Here is a 19,702-nt window from a genome sequence, read left to right as displayed (position 1 = left end):
TTTTTGCTAAAATCTTTTTGTCTGTATTAAGGAGAGATATTGGTCTATATGACCCTCTAGAAAAAAGAAACGCACACCTTTAAAGGCGAGGTGCTGGCTAGCGGAGTAGAACACTAGAAAATAAAGGAAAGCCGCACACTCTAAGAGCTCAGATGCAAAAATGTAATCACCAACGTTTCGACAGCGAAGCTGTCTTCATCTCTTTGACCCTACCTCTTACAGATCTTTACCCTTCTTATGTATAACTGTAATGAACGCCTCATCCAAAGTAGGTGGGAGAGCTCCATCCCTATTGGCCTGAACCAACATTTTGTGCAGGTAGGGAGAGAGCATGTTGCTGAATGTTTTATAGAATTCACCAGGGTATCCATCTGGGCCCAGGGTCTTGCCACTCTTTAGAGATTTAATTGTTTCTCGAATTTCTCCAAGAGATATTTCCTTATTCAGGAAGTTAGAATCTTCCTGGTTCAGAGCAGGGAGATTACAGTCCTCCAAAATGTTTTGCATAATTAAGGGGTTAGGATCCGCTTTAGATGTATATAGAGTCTCATAAAACTGACGGAATCTGTCATTTATGTCTTTGGGGGAAGAGAGTAATTCCCCAGATGCAGATTTAACTTTGTGAATCATTCGGTCACTGACATTTTTTTTAAGTTGTCTGGCGAGTAATGTGTGTGGTTTGTCACAAAACTCAAAATATTTTTGCTTGGCATAGAGAAAAGATTTAGCAATTTTAGCTGAGAGAATCTGATTATATTCACATTTTAAAGAGGTAATTTGTTTGTGTTTCTCCATAGATGGATGGCTAGCATTCTCCCTACCCAGTAAGTGAATTTGTCCCTCCAATTCTACCAATTTTCCTCTGTTCTGCCTACTCCTGGCAGCCTGAAAGGAGATGATACAGCCTCTCAAATAAGCCTTCAGTGTTTCCCACAATAATGCTGGGGAAGTCTCTGTTGTCATTGGTATCAAAGAAAAATGTAATTTGGTCTTTAAGATGTTCACAGAATGTTGGTTCAGTGAGGAGCTGAGGATTCAACCTCCAGACCCTCTCATTTGGTACGATGTCACCCAATCTCAGGGAGAAGGTGAGTGGACTGTGGTCAGAGATTATATCATGATACCTCACATTACAGGTATAGGGGAGTAATTTCGCGTCAACCAAAAAGTTGTCAATTCGAGTATAAACATTGTGAACATGAGAGTGAAAGGAGTCCCTACCCGTAGTGTTAGAGATCCTCCATATCCATATATCAAATAAGTTAAAAAAATGTATGTAGGTATTCAAGAATTCGCTTGAATAGGAAGTAGGGGTACGCCAGGTAGAGGACCTATCCAAATATTGGTCTAGCAGACAGTTAAGGTCCCCTCCAATGACCAAATTAGTATGGGAGATATCTGGAATCAGGGCTCTTTTGAAAAAAGAGGGGTTATCAATGTTTGGCCCATAGATATTTAGTAGTTAGTGGATCTCTCCGAGTGGATCTCTCCGATTACGAGCACATAACGACCCTCTTTATCTGTAATAGTGGTTTTATGTAGAAAGGGAATTCCTTTCCGTACCAGAATCGCTGTGCCTCTCGTTTTGGCAGTGATACACTTGCACCACCCACCTACATTTAAGTCTGCTATGAGAATTGTTTTTCAGATGGGTTTCTTAAAAAAATATAATATCAGACGAGAGTGCTTTCAAGTGGGCTAGGACCTTGCCTCTTTTAATTGGTTCGTTTAAACCCTTGACATTCCAGGAAGTGAATGTAAGCCCCACCCTCCTCTCGTTTGTAGTTCCTATGGTGGCCTGCATAACATGTAACTCAATAAAAAGGTTAAAAGTTATGTAACCCCAATCAACCCACCATCACGATCAGCATGTAGCACCTACACCCGAGCAGTATCCAACCGACCCCTCCCCCCGGCAAGCACCTTTACTCTCCACCCTGTCCCCCTACATTTACCCCCCCCCCCCAATCAACCCACCTTTAACAGGCATACACAAATAGGAAAGAAAAAAAGATACAAATAATAAACACATTGTCTGGCCGATTCCAAAAATGCACTGCCTCGAACGAGAGGTAAAACAAAAATGAAATTCCAACTATACGTCCACCTCTCACAATCCTAGAACTTCTACTAACATATGAACTGAGGAGGCTCCCGCAAATAAAGTGTTCAATTAGCATCTAATAAACCTAAACAGAATAAGTTGCAACTTAAACATATTGCGCACTTACGCGTCATCTTGGGTCAATCCCTGAGATAAGCAAGATATAGCACCGCAAGATTATATTGCTAAGCCATGCCGGTCTAAACATAAACCATCAGCAACCGACATAGACAGCAGTACATTTACATATTGTGGGTTAGGAGATCAGAACAAAGATTTTGCTAAATTAAACATACAGATCAAAAAAATTATACACACACGAATGCATATATATATATATATATAAATAAATAACACATACATAAAAAAAGATACATATATTATATACATACATACACACACACACACACACACACACACACACACACACACACACACACACACACACACCCCAAAATAATAATCTACACTAATTTAAAATATACACATACATAATAATAAAAAATGCTAAGAGGAAAAAATATATATATAATAATAAAGTACAAATAATAATTATATGTACACACACCTACACATAGACACAAGCACCACAGAAGGCTGGTGGGAATCTAACTAGGAGGGCGGCCCACGACTATGACAGAAGCAGAACGGCACAAAACACCAACTTGCTATCCAGGTGTCTGCGTCTGCCCCGCCCCAACCATCACCCCAGTCCCCTGCAAATGGTATGGTAATAAGAATAATGTAAGAATTGAAAAATAAATAACGAAACAAAACAAAAATGGGGGAATATAAATATATCCATCCGAAAGTGATCAAACCTGGAAGGCCACTCAAACAGGCATTCCTCTGAACTCCAACGACAGGTCAGTCGTCCAGCCGGAATGAAAGTAAAATTAACGTTAAATGAGAGCTCTGACAGCGCTCCATTGGTCGGCTCAGCGTCTTACATGTTTGGTAGCCCTTGCTGAGACAGTTTAATAAGGTTTCATGAGCAGTTCATAACACACAATGACAAGGCGCTCTAGCCTGTATATTCCCGGATAAACTTCTCTGCGTCCAAAACCCGAGGAGAGCCAAATCTTCTCACCGGAAGGAGGGGTAATTCTGAGTCTTGCAGGGAAGAGCAAGGCTGGGTGAAGATGGAGTTTGTAGAGTTTGGTCATGACATCTCTGTAGCCGGCGCGATGCTTTGCCACATCGGGCGCATAATCCTCATAGACACGGAAGGGGTGTCCTTTATGTAACAGGTTACCCCTCATTCGAGTCTCGCGCAGGATAAGATCCTTGGTCTTGAAACTGTGACAACAGATGATTACTGGGCGAGGACGTTGGCCCGGTCCAGGCAATGGGACAAGAGTGTGATGTGCACGGTCCAAATCAAATTAATTTAAATAGCCCTTCTTACATCAGCTGATATCTCAAAGTGCTGTACAGAAACCCAGCCTAAAACCCCAAACAGCAAGCAATGCAGGTGTAGAAGCACGGTGGCTATGAAAAACTCCCTAGAAAGGCCAAAACCTAGGAAGAAACCTAGAGAGGAACCAGGCTATGAGGGGTGGCCAGTCCTCTTCTGACTGTGCCGGGTGGAGATTATAACAGAACATGGCCAAGATGTTCAAATGTTCATAAATGACCAGCATGGTCAAATATTAATAATCACAGTAGTTGTCGAGGGTGCAACAGGTCAGCACCTCAGGAGTAAATGTCAGTTGGCTTTTCATAGCCGATCATTGAGAGTCTCTCTACCGCTCCTGCTGTCTCTAGAGAGTTGAAAACAGCAGGTCTTTCACAGGTAGCACGTCCGGTGAACAGGTCAGGGTTCCATAGCCGCAGGCTATCCGATCCCATTGAATCCCTCAATAGCTTGGCGAAGAAGTCGGTGGGGCGAGAGCCAGCCTCCACCCCCTCTGCCAGACCAACAATGTGAAGATTATGACGTCTGGATCGGCCCTCTAGGGCGACCACTTTCACAGAAAGCCTCTGCACACTATCCTGCACGGATGTGCATAGCTTCTCTAAATCATCGATCCTACCAGCGTTGAATTCAGAAGCTTTCTCAAGGTCCACAATACTCTGGCCCTGCGAAGCAACCGTTCGAACGGTGCTCTCAATTTTGGTGTCCAGTTCAGCAATAGTAGCCTTAAAATCCTCAGCTATAGCAACACGTAGTTCTCCCAGAGCCCAGGTAAGTTCTGTAAGTGTCACGTTGTTACCTGTGCCTTCCGCCATGTTTGTCTCGTTGTTTGGTGGGGAGTAGGCCTCCGATGTGGATTTATTGTCCTTTGGTCGCTTATTACTCGGCATTTTCACATAGAAAGTTACAATATTGTATTAGAAAGAGACGTTTGTTGTAAAAAGCGCCATAAAGTAGGTTAAGTTAGATTGTTTGGCGAAAAAGTTACTGGAGCCTCTCTCACACACAGCCGTTCACTCCAACATGCTAGCTCCACCTTTCTAAAATCTTCGAAAGCCAAGTTAACAAACAGATCACCGACCATTTCGAATCCCACCGTTCCTTCTCCACTATGCAATCTGGTTTCAGAGCTGGTCATGGGTGCACCTCAGCCACGCTCAAGGTCCTAAACGATATCATAACCGCCATTGATAAAAGACAGTACTGTGCAGCCGTCTTCATCGACCTGGCCAAGGCTTTCGACTCTGTCAATCACTGCATTCTTAACGGCAGACTCCATAGCCTTGGTTTCTCAAATGACTGCCTCGCATTGTTCACCAACTACTTCTCAGATAGAGTTCAGTGTGTCATATCGGAGGGCCTGTTGTCCGGACCTCTGGCAGTCTCTATGAGGGTGCCACAGAGTTCAATTCTCAGACCGACTCTTTTCTCTGTGTATGTCAGTGATGTCGCTCTTGCTGCTGGTGATTCTTTGATCCACTTCTACGAAGACGACACCATTCTGTATACATCTGGCCCTTCTTTGGACACTGTGTTTACAAACCTCCAATGCCATACAACACTCCTTCTGTGGCCTCCAACTGCTTTTAAATGCTAGTAAAACTAAATTTATTTTAATTTATCCTTTATTTTAGTAGTAAAGTCAGTTAAGAACAAATTCTTATTTATAATGATGGCTTACCCCAGCCAAACCCGGACGACGCTAGGCCAATTGTGCGCCGCCCTATGGGATTCCCAATCACGGCCGGATGTGATACAGCCTGGATTTGAACCAGGAACTGTAGTGACGCCTCTTGCACTGAGATGCAGTACCTTAGACCGCAGCGCAGCTCTTCAACCGTTTGTTGCCCACACCCGCCCGCCCGACTAGCATCAATACTCTGGACGGTTCTGACTTAGAATATGTGGACAACTACAAATACCTAGGTGTCTGGTTAGACTGTAAACTCTCCTTCCAGACTCACATTAAGCATCTCCAATCCAAAATTAAATCTAGAATCGGCTTCCTATTTCGCAACAAATCCTCCTTCACTCGTGCTGCCAAACATACCCTCGTAAAACTGACTATCCAACACATCCTTGACTTAGGTCATTTACAAAATAGCCTCCAACTCTACTCAATAAACTGGATGCAGTCTATCTGTTTTGTCACCAAAGCCACATATACTTCCCACCACTGTGACCTGTATGCTCTCGTTGGCTGGCACTCACTACATATTCGTCACCAAACCCACTGGCTCCAGGTCATATATAAGTATTTTCTAGGTAAAGCCCCGCCTTATCTCAGCTCACTGGTCACCATAGCCACACCCACCCGTAGCACGCGCTCCAGCAGGTATATTTCACTGGTCATCCCCAAAGCCAACACTTCCTTCCTGTTCTCTGCTGTCAATGACTGGAACGAATTGCAAAAATCACTAAAGCTGGAGTCTTATCTCCCTCTCTAACTTTAAGCATCAGCTGTCAGAGCAGCTTACCGATCACTGTACCTGTACACAGCCAATCTGTAAATAGCACACCCAACTACCTCATCCCCATATTGTTATTTATCCTCTTACTCTTTTGCACCCCAGTATTTCTACTATTTCTATCATCATTTTACATCTATCACCCCAATGTTAATGCTAAATTGTAATTATTTTGCCTCTATGGCCTGTTTATTGCCTTACCTCCCTACTCTTCAACATTTGCCCACACTGTACATAGATTTTTCTAATGTGTTATTGACTGTACATTTGTTTAACTCTGTTGTTTGTGCCACACTGCTTAGCTTTATCTTGGCCAGGTCGCAGAACTTGTTCTCAACTGGCCTACCTGGTTAAATAAAGGGGAAATAAAAAATGTACAGTGGCAAGAAAAAGTATGTGAACCCTTTGTAATTACCTGGATTTCTGCATAAATTGGTCCAAAAATTTGATCACAACAATAACAATAGACAAACACAACAATAGACAAACACAGTGTGCTTAAACTAATAACACACACATTATTGTATTTTTCTTGTCTATATTGAATACATAATTTAAACATTCACAGTGTAGGTTGGAAAAAGTATGTGAACCCATAGGCTAAGGACTTCTCCAAAAGCTAATTGGAGTCCAATCAATGAGACGAGATTGAAGATGTTGGTTAGGGCTGCTTTGTCCTATAAAAATACTGATGTGAACCATGCCTCGAACAAAAGAGGGCTCAGAAGACCTAAGATTAAGAATTGTTGACTTGCATAAAACTGGAAAGGGTTACAAAAGTATCTCTAAAAGCCTTGATGTTCGTCAGTCCAATGTAAGACAAATTGTCTATAAATGGAGAAAGTTCAGCACCATTGCTACTCTCCCTAGGAGTGGCCGTCCTGCATAGATAACCAACCGCAAGAGCACAGCACAGAATGCTCAATGAGGTTAAGAGGAATCCTAGACTGTCAGCTGAAGATTTAAAAGAAATCTCTGGAACATGCTAACATCTCTATTGACGAGTACACAATACATAAAACACTAAACAAGAATAGTGTTCATGGGAGGACACCATGGAAGAAGCCACTGCTGTCCAAAGAAAACATTGCTGCACGTCTGAAGTTCTCAAAAGAGCATCTGGATGTTCCACAGTGCTACTGGCCAAATATTCTGTGGAGAGATGAAACTAAAGTTGAGTTGTTTGGAAGGAACACACAACACTGTGTGTGGAGAAAAAAAGGCCCAGCACACCAACATCAAAACCTCATCCCAACTGTAAAGTATGGTGGAGGGCACATCGTGGTTTGGGGCTGCCTCAGGGCCTGGACAGCTTCCTGTCATCGACAGAAAAATGAATTCCCATGTTTATCAAGACATTTTGCAGGTGAATGTAAGGCTATCTGTCCACCAAATGAAGCTCAACAGAAGTTGGGTGATGCAACAGGACAACGACCCAAAACACAGAAGTAAATCAACAACAGAATGGCTTCAACAGAAGAAAATACGCCTTCTGGAGTGGCTCAGTCAGAGTCCTGACCTCAACCCGATTGAGATGCTGTGGCATGACCTCAAGAGAGCAGTTCACACCAGACATCCCAAAAATATTGCTGAACTGAAACAGTTTTGTAAAGACGAATGGTCCAAAATACCTCCTGACCATTGTGCAGAAAACTACAGAAACTGTTTGGTTGAGGTTATTGCTGCCAAAGGAGGGTCAACCAGTTATTAAATTCAAGGGTTCACTTACTTGTTCCACCCTGCACTGTGAATGTTACCACGCTGTGTTCAAATCAAATGTATTTGTCACATACACATGGTTAGCAGGTGTTAATGCAAGTGTAGCGAAATGCTTGTGCTTCTAGTTCCGACCATGCAGTAATATCTAACAAAGACATGAAAACGCATAATTGTTTGTGCGTTATTAGTTTAAACAGACTGTGTGTCTATTGTGACTTAGATGAAGATCAGATAAAATTGTATGACCAATTTATGCTGAAATCCAAGTAATTACAAAGGGTTCACATACTTTTTCTTGCCACTGTATGTGTGCGCACGTGTGTGTGTGTGTCTGCTTTGCTTGTTTGTCTGCTGTTCTCTTTCCAGGCGGTTCTTGTAGCCCAGTCAGCATGTGTATGTTGTGTTCTGCAGTGTTGCCCAACTCTCCTCTCAGCATCTGTGAGCAAGATGCCGGTGTAGGCCCGCAGGAATCTGCAAATCTCAAAGAACATTTATACATTGAATCACCCTGAAAGTAATGTATTCCATTCTTTTTATTCCACTCTCCTGGGGTTAACACACACACACACACACACACACACCAATCATTTCCATGGCACGCTCTGCTCTGAGCTTCTTCCCGACATCCCTGTTTTCATGGATGAGATTCTCAGATATTTCCTGTGTTCTGAGAGCACTATGAGACAGGACTTGGAAATGTAGGCTCAGTAGGATAGTGGTGTGCCGGAAATCCTGGTGGCTTAACTTCCAGGGATGAGAGAATCTGGGGTCCTAGGGTTGTGATAGGCACCGGCCTCCTCTACTCAGACACTCCATCTTTCCTTATGGTCAGGATTTAAATCATATGAATGATTTATGAGCCAATCAGACGTGAGGGATGAGTAGGGATGAAGAGCTTGGACATAACTGAAACATTCTGTAAGTCACAGTGACCTTGTATCCCCTCTGTTCTGGAAAAGACATCAGGTTTACTAAACTTACCTTGCTTTCTCATTCTCTCTCACACACACACTTCTGGGATCAATCATTGCCATGGCACGCTCTGCTCTGAGCTTCTTCCCGACATTCCCTGTTTTCATGGATGAGATTCTCAGACATTTCATGTGATCTGAGAGCACGATGAGACAGGACTTGGAAATGTAGGTTCAGTAGGCATCAAGTTTAATAAACGTACCTCTATATCGCTCGCTCTCTCTCACACACACACACACACTTCCATCTATGGTACCTTTAATCACCATCTTTACACTGAATCAAAACATTAAGAATACCTGCTCTTTCTATGACCAGGTAAATCCAGGTGAAAGCTATGATCCCTTATTGATGTCAATCGTTAAATACACATAAATCAGTGTAGATGAAGGGGAGAAGACAGGTTAAAGAAGGATTATTAAGCCTTGGAACATCTTGAGAGGATCAATGGGAAGACAGAAGTTTTTAAGTGATTTTGAACAGGGTATGGTAGTAGGTGCCAGGCGCACCGGTTTGTGTCAAGAACTGCAACGCTACTGGGTTTTTCTTGCTCAACAGTTTCCCATGTGTATCAAGAATAGTCCACCACCCAAAGGACTACCAGCCAACTTGACACAACTGTGGGAAGCATTGGAGTCAAAATGGGCCAGTATCATTGTGGAACGCTTTTGACACCTTGTAGAGTCCATGCCCCAACAAATTTAGGCTGCTCTGAGGGCAAAAGCAGGTGGTGCAACTCAATTTTAGGAAGGTGTTCTTAATGTTTTGTACACTGTTGTCGTGTCTTTGGCATCATTAAAATGTAAGACATGTTTATCAAATAACTCTGTAATTATTATTACGCGATTTAAACTGATTCATCGTGTAACTGTAATTAACTAGGAGGTCGGGCACCAAGGAAAATATTCAGATTACAAAGTTATAATTTTCCTAATATAACTTTCAGATATCATACTATCTGATCTGAGTCTTCTGATTAATGACGTATTCGTTTACCTCACGCCAATCTCATTCCAAACGTCGTAAATGGATGGTTATCTGCACAAACCCAGTCTTCACTATGAGTCATCCATACATCAATTGTCTTAAAATCATTTATTTACTAACTAAATAATTCACAAACAGATATGGTTACAAGGAAATGATAGAATGTGCCCTATTGGGCTAAACCGGCATGGCGGCTTGTTAGACAAAGAAAGGGGGTTGGGCTTGAATGAAAGAGCGGGAAGACTGAGGAACACAGAAAGCAGCTATGCCATCGCAAATACAGTATCGTATGCATTCTAAATTACTGCCCATTTGGAAAAGGAAAATGCAATAAATATTTACTCTGAGCTGCGCTTCGGTAGGTTGGTCGTAGATGCTGGCCGTGTTGGCCAACAGATATCTTCCTGTCCTCGGAAGAATGTCACTGGTGTTAAAATGGATACATTATAGTATTTTCGTTGTGTGTTAGACTGGATACGTCGTCCGTCCTTTACTAGCCCGCGTCTACAGCGGCCGCTGCTAACTCAACGGCTAGGAAGTATCACTTCTGTAGTGAATAAGAGTTCAAAGTTCATACCATTCGCAACCAAAGCTCACGCTGAGGTTGGCTTAGTTCTGTACTTGACATGTGAGTCCTTTTAACGCAGAGGCTGCAGACCTCACGTACCCGGAACAGACTGGTTACATTTTGTCACTGGCTTATATAGTGGCGAGGGAGAAGGGTGTGTTTCATGGTTTATAACCCATGTCTCTTCACAGGGGCGGGCCACTGATTGAGAAGGGCTCTTTCCTTATGAAAACCCAATTCTCTCATTTGGAAGCTAAAATTACATTTACTCTCCTAACAAACAGTTTCAATATCAAACATTTAAATTGCACAACAATTCCATGTGAATCTGATAACTAGAATGTGTAGACTTTCCCAGGTACAGTTTATGTCGTCCTGTCATCAGTCATAATGTCTCAGATGACAACCGAACTGACATCCATACTCATTAAGTATCTGGTATATTTCCAACTATTTCCAACAAGTATCTGGTATATTTCTATTACCGAAATATGGTTCCTTTCCCCCCACTTGTTTGATGTTCCCGACTCTCTGTATTTAACAAAGGCTATTCAAAAGTCCTTCAGTAGGGTCAGAGAGAGAGGGGAAGGGAGAAAGGTATTTTTGGGGGGGGGGGTCATAAACCTTACCCACAGGCCAACGTCATGACACTGTATATATATCCATCAAAGAAAATCTCCACTTCAAAGTGATCACAGTTTTAGGCAGACATTTGGTATTAGTGAATGTCATGAAGAGCAAAAGTTATATAGAGCACACAGCAACGTCAAAATGAGTCCTCATAACTATTTACTGTCCACTCCACACAGTTTAAAGTGCACATCGGATTGCAATCTGCTCTTCACAAGTCCCACCTTAAATGTAACCATTGTATTTACTCTGATATCGGCATACTCTGTTTTAGAGCAGACATTCACAGCAGTCCCAAGTCACTCACTGCACATACTTTACTCACAGGAATTGTAACTGAAATGATGGAGATATCAAATCAAATTGATTTGATATCTAATAGGAACGCGAAGCGAGGCGGCCATCTCTGTATGAGAGAGAGAGAAACAAAAATGAGAAAGATAAATTAGGGAGAGGGGAGCAGATCAGAGAGCTGGGTGCTATGTGTTCCCCAGGACCGGACCTCAAGCTTGCTGGCGCTGGGCGGGTAGCTAGGCGGTGTGGGGACCCAGCGGACGGCAGCCAGCTGGAGGAGGAACAGAGTGGTATTGTATGGCTGACTGACACCTCGTTGGAAGAAGCAGGCAGGCAGGCAGGCCCTGGCAGGGGTGGCCTCATTCTTGGCCCCTTGGGCCCCCAGCACTGACGTTCTATACTTCCAGAACTGGGTGAAACATGGAGGAATACTGAAGCGCAGGAGAACACTCAACACATCTCTGAGACACAATGGTGGAGCACCTTGAAAGATTCAGGTTAGCTCCTCAACCAAGACAGAAAAGCATACAATGACTATGTAACTGTCCACACATTAAGTGTATGTAGACAGACAAAGTCCTTCAGAATTAGTCAATTTACGAGTTGCGATACAGGGCCAGAGATGGTCATTACCGCACACTTCTCATAAATAATAAACCCATAATATAAGTTATCCAAATATCTCAATATATTCTCAATGTGGGGTATGCTCTTTTATCAGAATGGGAAAGTGAGGAAGGTGTTCCTCTACCTTCCAGAAGGAGGCAGTGTTCCCTTTCAGCAGTCATTCAAGACTGTTTCCAGCATCCATTTTGCTCTCAATTCTCTGCAGTTTCTGAGCAGCAAAATGATAGCAAAGACAGTACAGTATAAAGATAGGCAGAAACTGCTTCTCCAATAGAAATCCCCGATCGTGCTTGTAGGTGATGTCATGGCAACGTTGGCTAGCTAAGCTCATGCGGAGAAACGTCATCAGGTCCAACGGTCGTCTAGCACCGAACTGCGCATGTGCCGTCAAATCAAACCATTCCTTCATTTTAAAGCTGTTTTTGACGAAAATCAAAACGTGTCAGTTTGTCACTTTCACAAGGTTGTGCCTTTAGACTAACTAAGAAATCCTTTCTCACTTCTCTCAATGACTTCTCAAACCCAAACCCTTCGCAAGCGTTCCCCGGAAGTCTTGTTATGTTGCACCTCTGGGTTTAGAAACTCTGTGATGATAGCCAACGGTATAAGCACCCGCGTTATGGAAATACCTTGAGACTGATGTGGGCACCAAAATGGCTGCCACACATTCCTGGTGTTTGAAGGGAATGAGCCCCACAAAAATGGAAAGAGCTTTGCGGTCTATGAATGTAGGAAATGGAGACAAAATGATTGGTAGGATTGGAGCAAATCTCTGGCTGTAATATTGTATGTGTACACAAACCTAATACATACACAGCCATTGATATTCACCCACATGTACAATTCCTAGTACTGTGAGAAACATTTGTTATGAAGGCAAAACATCACAGCCAACTCGAATCAATATGAACGTTTTCGTAACAGAAAAGAGACACGTCGGCATCACCAGTCAGTCTTGGTAAATAGTTTATATGTGATTGTTTCTTTATCTTTGCAAATACTGTATAGAAAACACTTATGGTAACATTTCCAGACATTTAAAGCACATGAGCCTTCAGACAAGACATGGACACAGTAATCTACAGCTTTATAAACATTCTCTCCTCCTGTCATCCTGGCATGTCAAGCCCTGTGTCCCGGGCTCACACCCTCTTAACAGCCAGTTCTATGGAACTCTACATATTCACAATTGACTTTAAAACACTGGTGCTGTCTTTGATGTTCCCGCTGTTTATTTAAAATAGCTATCAACATTTAATGCTGTAATATTTGGAAACGGATACTTCATTTTTGTATTTACATAAGCTTATTGAATGAGTTTCAAATACAATGTATATATTTATATATGTACGTACTGACCAGAGCCATCTTAATAAAATTGGCTTTAGACACAACAGACAAAATACATGACCCACCCCACTGTGAGTACCAGCATCCAGTCCATTCAAAAGAGTCTTGTTAGAAAGGGGGGTGGGGTGGAGCTCTTGTGTCATGGGGGCTTCCAGTTGCCCCAAAATGGCCGCTCTTACCCTTCGACAGCACAGGGAAACTGAGCTATGTGTGTCTGTTCATGGACTCAACACACATCCAGCCCACGAGACATAATCATTACCTTAAGGTGTCTGTACAGAAAACTGCCCTTGCTAAACTGCACCTAATCCACATATAACAATGTAGAAGAAATGTACTAAAAAAACAAAGTAACTAAAAGGTGTAGGGAGCTTGCAGTACAACATACCTATAATACATTCAGCACAGGCCAAGAGGCTTCAGGCATTCTTTATGGACGGCTGTGATAAGGTTTACACTTCTAGTTGGATTACTAGGCCCTTATCGGTCATGCTCTCTCTCCTGACAATCCTTTTTCTTAGATCACACATTCCACACACACGCACATGCACATGCATGACTACACACACGCACAATGTTTGGGACTGCGGGATTAAGAGACCAGCCTTGGTGTGTGAGAAGTGAGGCACAAAGTCAACAAAGAAGACACAGCTAAAAGACTCACTTTTGGTATGCTTTAAAACAGGAATAAAATGTGATTGATAAGGGATGACGCTCTCGTGGCCTAATAAATATGTCAGGACCTCCCTTCTCCCGGCAACCTTCCACACATATATTAGTCAAGGCTTTCTTTTTGAAACCACACATTTAACAGCGCTTCAGGCATAACTCTTTACTCTATAGTGCTGTTGTTAAAAAATCAGAACGGGAGGCAGTGATCTGGGATTTTTAGGAAGTGATCTGGGCTTTTGATTGGGCCGGGAAGGGGTGGGGCGAGAGGTGGTGTAAAGAGGCAGAGTCTCTCTGCACATTGCAGACAGACGGACGGACAGACCGCAGTGTCAGATGGGAATGTAACTGTCTTCTAACCATTATTCACTAATCTCTTATGGGCAGATCAGGCGCGTCAATGGCTATCCAAATGTTTGAGGACCGATTTATCCAGAGGCAGCACTAGTTAAGTTTCGCTTCCCCAAATGTTAGGTCTCATGTTGTTCCTTTGTCCTCCTATTTTCCCCTTTTTAAAACTACGTCCACGTCATCCTTCAGTCTGCGGTCAGTGTGTCGGGCAGTTTTAGTTCCATGTTTTTTCCTTAAACCAGAGTAGAGTGAGAGAGAGAGACAGAGAGTAGAGAGAGTGCTCCGGTTGCCCCTGTGCACCTCCCCTCACGGGCTTGTGACCGGGGAAGGGGGGGGCGGCGGAAACCCTGGCGCTCAGCCGTCCTCCTCGGGAGTGGAGTCGTCTGGAGCAGAGTCGTCGGTGGCGAACTCGTCCGAGGAGCCGCTCTTGTGGATGCGTCCATCGCTGCGCATACTGTGGAAGGTCTTGCGGAAGGCTTCCATCATGGAGTGGGCCAGCTTCTTGGCCTCCAGCTTGCTCTCACACTCCACGGCGTGGCAGTCCATCTGGAAGGTCAGGTCGTCGTTGATCTCCCGGTAGATCCAGGCGAACACATTGGGGCTCGTGCAGTGGTCCGCCGTACAGTAGGCGATGCGCGCCACCTGGTACGTGTCCATGGTGACCGAGGCCTCGCCCCGCCCGTCCAGGTGGTGCAGGCGCACCTGGAAGGGGCGGATCTCCAGGAGGGAGTTGGCAAGGAGGTGCTCTTCCTGGGCCAGCGCCCTGCGGTCCCACAGGCCCACCACTGCCGACTCTGTGCAGCCCGACAGGAACTGGGTCCCCGAGATGGTCACCTTGCCAAGGTATGTCACCTGTGGAGAGAACACACAGAGAGAGAGAGAGAGAGAGAGAGAGAGAGAGAGAGAGAGAGAGAGAGAGAGAGAGAGAGAGAGAGAGAGAGAAAGAGACTGTTAAACATCTAACAGCATTTAGTGGTACAAAACTATGTACCTATGTGGCTCAACTGGTAAGAGTGTGAGGTTATCAATGCTAAGGTCATGGGTTCAATTCCCACAGGGATCATGTACACACATTATAATCAATGTATGCATTCACACCCTCTAATTCAATGGGTTTTATTGGCATGGGAAACATATGTTTACATTGCCAAAGCAAGTGAAATGGATCAACATAAACAAAAAGTGAATAGTAAATATTACACTCACACAAGTTCCAAAATAGAGACATTTCAAATGTCATTATGTCTATATACAGTGTTGTAACAATGTGCAAATAGTTAAAGTACAAAAGGGAAAATAAATAAACAAATACAGGTTGTATTTACAAAGGTGTTTGTTTTTAACTGGTTGCCATTTTCTTGTGGCAACAGGCCACAAATCTTGCACACTGTGGAATTTCACCCAATAGATATGGGAGTTTATCGAAATTGGATTTGTTTTTGAATTCTTTGTGGGTCTGTGTAATCTGAGAGAAATGTGTCTCAAATATGGTCATACATTGGCAGGAGGTTAGGAAGTGCAGTTCAGTTTCCACCTCATTTTGTGGGCAGAGGGCACATGCCTACAGCGACCTTCTCAATAGCAAGACTATGTATGTACATAGTCAAAGCTTTCCTTAAGTTTGGGTCAGTCACGGCGGTCAGGTATTCTGCCACTGTGTACTCTCTGTTTAGGGCCAAATAGCATTCTAATTTGCTCAGTTTTTTTGTAAATTCTTTCCAATGTGTCAAGTAATTAACTTTTGTTTTCTCATGATTTGGTTGGGTCTAATTGTGTTGCTGTCCTGGGGCTCTGTGGAGTCTGTTTGTGAACAGAGCCCCAGGACCAGCTTGCTTTGGGGGCTCTTCTCCAAGTTAATTTCTGTGTAGGTGATGGCTTTGTTAAGTAAGGTTTGGAAATCGCTTCCATTTAGGTGGTTGTAGAATTTAACGGCTCTTTCCTGGATTTTGCTAATTAGCGGGTATCGGCTAATTCTGATCTGCATGTACACTGAGGATATTTTTGCAGAATTCTGCATGCAGAGTCTCAATTTGGTTGGTGAGCAGACCCCAGGCCTCACAACCATAAAGGACAATGGGTTATATAACTGATTCAAGCATTTTTAGCCAGATCCTAATTGGTATGTCCCTTCTTGCTGCTGTAGGCCCTCCTTGGTTGGGGACAGAAGCACCAGATCATCAGCAAACAGTAGACATTTGACTTCAGATTCTAGTAGGGTGAGGCCGGGTGCTGGAGACTGTTCTAGTGCCCTCGCCAAATTCGTTGATATATATGTTGAAGAGGGTGGGGCTTAAGCTGCACTAGAACAGTCTGCAGGACCCGGACTGTGTGTGCGTGTGTGAAGTCGTGCATGTGCATGTGGAATGTGTGATCTAAGAAAAAGGATTGTCAGGAGAGAGAGCATGACCTATAATGACCTAGTAATCCAACTAGAAGTGTAAAACTTCTCACAGCCTTCACGGTATCCATTTTTGCGAAGCTCTGCAAGGATTTTTAAATTGAAACAGTTATGTGACCAACCGCACACTTGTTGTTGGTGTACAAGGACTTTATAATGTCGTATGTTTTTCCCCAACACCACTTTCCATCTCTCTCTCTCCCTCTGGATGTTGTTTTTCAACAGGAAAAGTTTAAAAATAGCTGGAGTGCTTCTTTAAAAGATGAAGCATAACATATGACATCAGAATGCATCGTACATCTCTGGACCCTAGACCAAGCGGGCAAAACGGTATATCATTAAGAAGACACAAAATACACATACTGTCCACACAACACTGTAGACAAACACAACAGTTACTCTGAAAGATAGTGCTATCTGATAATATGTCAAGGACAGGGGCACACAGACGTGCAACAGTATCAATGAAATATTGACAAACAGGAAATGCGGAGGAGACAAGCAAGAGAAAAAAAAGGACAATTTTTTCTTCCATCTGGAAGTTTTGTTTAGCCTGTGACCACAAGGACTATATCTGGCCCCAGTCTCTCTCTCCCTCTCAATCCATCCCTCCCTCCTTCCCGTTTAGACACTTTTTTTTCTCAGTTCCAGTCATTCCATCCACAAACTATTACAACCCTGTAGTGGTGAAGCCTGGAAGAACAGAGAACAGTCTTCAGGCTGGCTGGCTGGTGTGAGAAACACTAGTCCTCACCACATCACACCACAGAGAGCCCCGCCAATGGAGAAACCACAGCCAGAGCCAAGGCAGACCAAGATCCCTTTACATCCACAGTCCTGACTACCACTACCATGACCAACTGAACCCCTCTGTAGAGATGGAGAGGGGAAGGCGCTAAGAGGGAGGGGTGGGAGAGAGAGGGGTAGAAGGGAAAGGACAGAGAGAAGGAGCAAGCGAGCAAAAGACAGAAGGGGACAGAGAGCAACCCAGGGAGTGAGCGAGACAAAGACAGAGCAAGCGAAACGGAAAGAGGGAGACAGAGCAAGCGAAATGGAGAGAGGGAGACTGGAAGCGAAACGGAGAGAGGGAGACTGGAAGCGAAACGGAGAGAGGGAGACTGGAAGCGAAACGGAGACTGGAAGCGAAACGGAGACTGGAAGCGAAACGGAGACTGGAAGCGAAACGGAGACTGGAAGCGAAACGGAGACTGGAAGCGAAACGGAGACTGGAAGCGAAACGGAGACTGGAAGCGAAACGGAGACTGGAAGCGAAACGGAGAGAGGGAGACTGGAAGCGAAACGGAGAGAAGGAGACTGGAAGCGAAACGGAGAGAGGGAGACTGGAAGCGAAATGGAGAGAGGGAGACTGGAAGCGAAACGGAGAGAGGGAGACTGGAAGCGAAACGGAGAGAGGGAGACTGGAAGCGAAACGGAGAGAGGGAGACTGGAAGCGAAACAGAGAGAGGGAGACAGGAAGCGAAACGGAGAGAGGGAGACAGGAAGCGAAACGGAGAGAGGGAGACAGAGCAAGCGAAACGGAGAGAGGGAGACAGAGCAAGCGAAACGGAGAGAGGGAGACTGGAAGCGAAACGGAGAGAGGGAGACTGAGCAAGCGAAACGGAGAGAGGGAGACAGAGCAAGCGAGATGGAGAAAAATAGGACAGAAAAAAAGAGAGAACAGGCAAGCAAGAGAGACAAAATAGAGAGATGAACAGAGAGAGAAAACGAGAGTACAGAGAGAATCCTAGTCACTACATCCAGCTGCTGCAGCCTTAGGCAGTATGGTTGTCATCAGGGGACAACCGCAACGTTTCTCCCCTGACGGTTCTCCAGCAGATCCATCATGGTGAAAACCTCTGGAGCACCCCCAGAGGCCAGGCGGTTAAGCAAGCCGACCACACTGACACCGCACTCTCAGCCAACTGACATCCACTCACCAGGATATTTACAGTGGAGATAAAGTATAAAACAAGCAATAATTAGTTCTTATGGTCTTTTGAGTGATTTATTTTATTTTTCCATTTTGTATTGAGGTTAAAGAGTTTGTTTTAGATCTGCTTAGTATTTGAGTGCAGGCTGGTAATGATGGCCTGTGGATGGACCTATGTACTGGACATATAGACATCTTACTATTAGACTGCACAAAGCATTTGGATGAAGGCTTGATGCCAATAACACATGTTAAAAACTAATAATTGAAATCGACCTTAGCATTCAAATCCAATCTATATGTCTGTTGGATCTATCTGTCCAACTCAATTCTCTGACACTATCCACTATCACACTGTCCCCTGCTGCCCCATCTTTCCCCATGTCAGGCAGGTCGTACTCTGCTCTGTGTCAGGCAGATCTGGCAGATCTGGGAGTGGCTAGGGGTCAGCAGGGACAACTGGCCCATTCTAGAGACCCCTGGCCTACCGGTTGTACTGGGTGACCAGTGAGCACACCTCACCATACACGTGCGTATGCACACACACACACACACACACACACACACACACACACACACACACACACACACGTGGGAGGTGTTTGGGGTTGCTACAGGGGAACAGAGGCCGCCTCTCTTCCTCCGAGGCTGGCTGGCGCTCCACAAAGAGTCCCTCACTCCTCAGTCTCACTCACTGGGCTCTGCAGTATTTCTGTCCTCAAAGCCCCTCATTGACAGCAGTTCTCTTTGGTCTTTGTAGTATCACACAGACTAAACATGTTTGCTCTAAGATGGGGGCGGGGGCATGGAGGGAAAGGGGCAGGGAGGGTAAGGGGTAGGTAGGTAGGTTGGGGTAGGCTGGAATCAGTGCAGTGAGGATGTAGAGCTATACTAATCTCCTTTTACTTGTCTCGGAGGCTCAGTCAGGAGAAGACATTCAGAAGGTCCCGTGTGGCTCAGTTGGTAGAGCATGGTGTTTGCAACGCCAGGGTTGTCGGTTCGATTCCCACGGGGGACCAGTACGGAGAAAAAAAATGTATGCATTCACTACTGTAAGTCGCTCTGGATAAGAGCATCTGCTAAAAAAAATGTAAACGTAATAAAGACCTGCCTTTTTCCAGAGACCCTATCAAGGTGTTTTCCCTTTGTATTCACACTGCCCTTGCCTTTGAATGAGGACTCAACTCTTGACAGTTCACGTCAACTATTTTGTGGACC

At 44.3% G+C, this 19,702-nt stretch overlaps 1 protein-coding gene across 1 annotated transcript in view; it reads right to left on the bottom strand.

Annotated features, from left to right (window-relative positions):
• Nucleotides 1-12,735: 12,735 nt before the first annotated feature.
• The window catches only part of LOC106612574 (PTB-containing, cubilin and LRP1-interacting protein), a 37,752-nt gene continuing 30,785 nt past the window's right edge, over nucleotides 12,736-19,702 (bottom strand). Inside the window, exon 3 of the mRNA XM_014213855.2 lies at nucleotides 12,736-15,008. Coding sequence (XP_014069330.1) covers nucleotides 14,511-15,008 — 498 coding nt within the window. The 3' untranslated portion in view covers nucleotides 12,736-14,510. The remainder of the gene's footprint in view (nucleotides 15,009-19,702) is intronic.

The sequence above is a fragment of the Salmo salar genome, chromosome ssa09, assembly GCF_905237065.1.
Source record: "Salmo salar chromosome ssa09, Ssal_v3.1, whole genome shotgun sequence".
Lineage (NCBI taxonomy): Eukaryota > Metazoa > Chordata > Actinopteri > Salmoniformes > Salmonidae > Salmo > Salmo salar.
The sequence above is the reverse complement of the archived record's forward strand: the minus strand, read 5'-3'. Positions and strand labels throughout refer to the sequence as shown.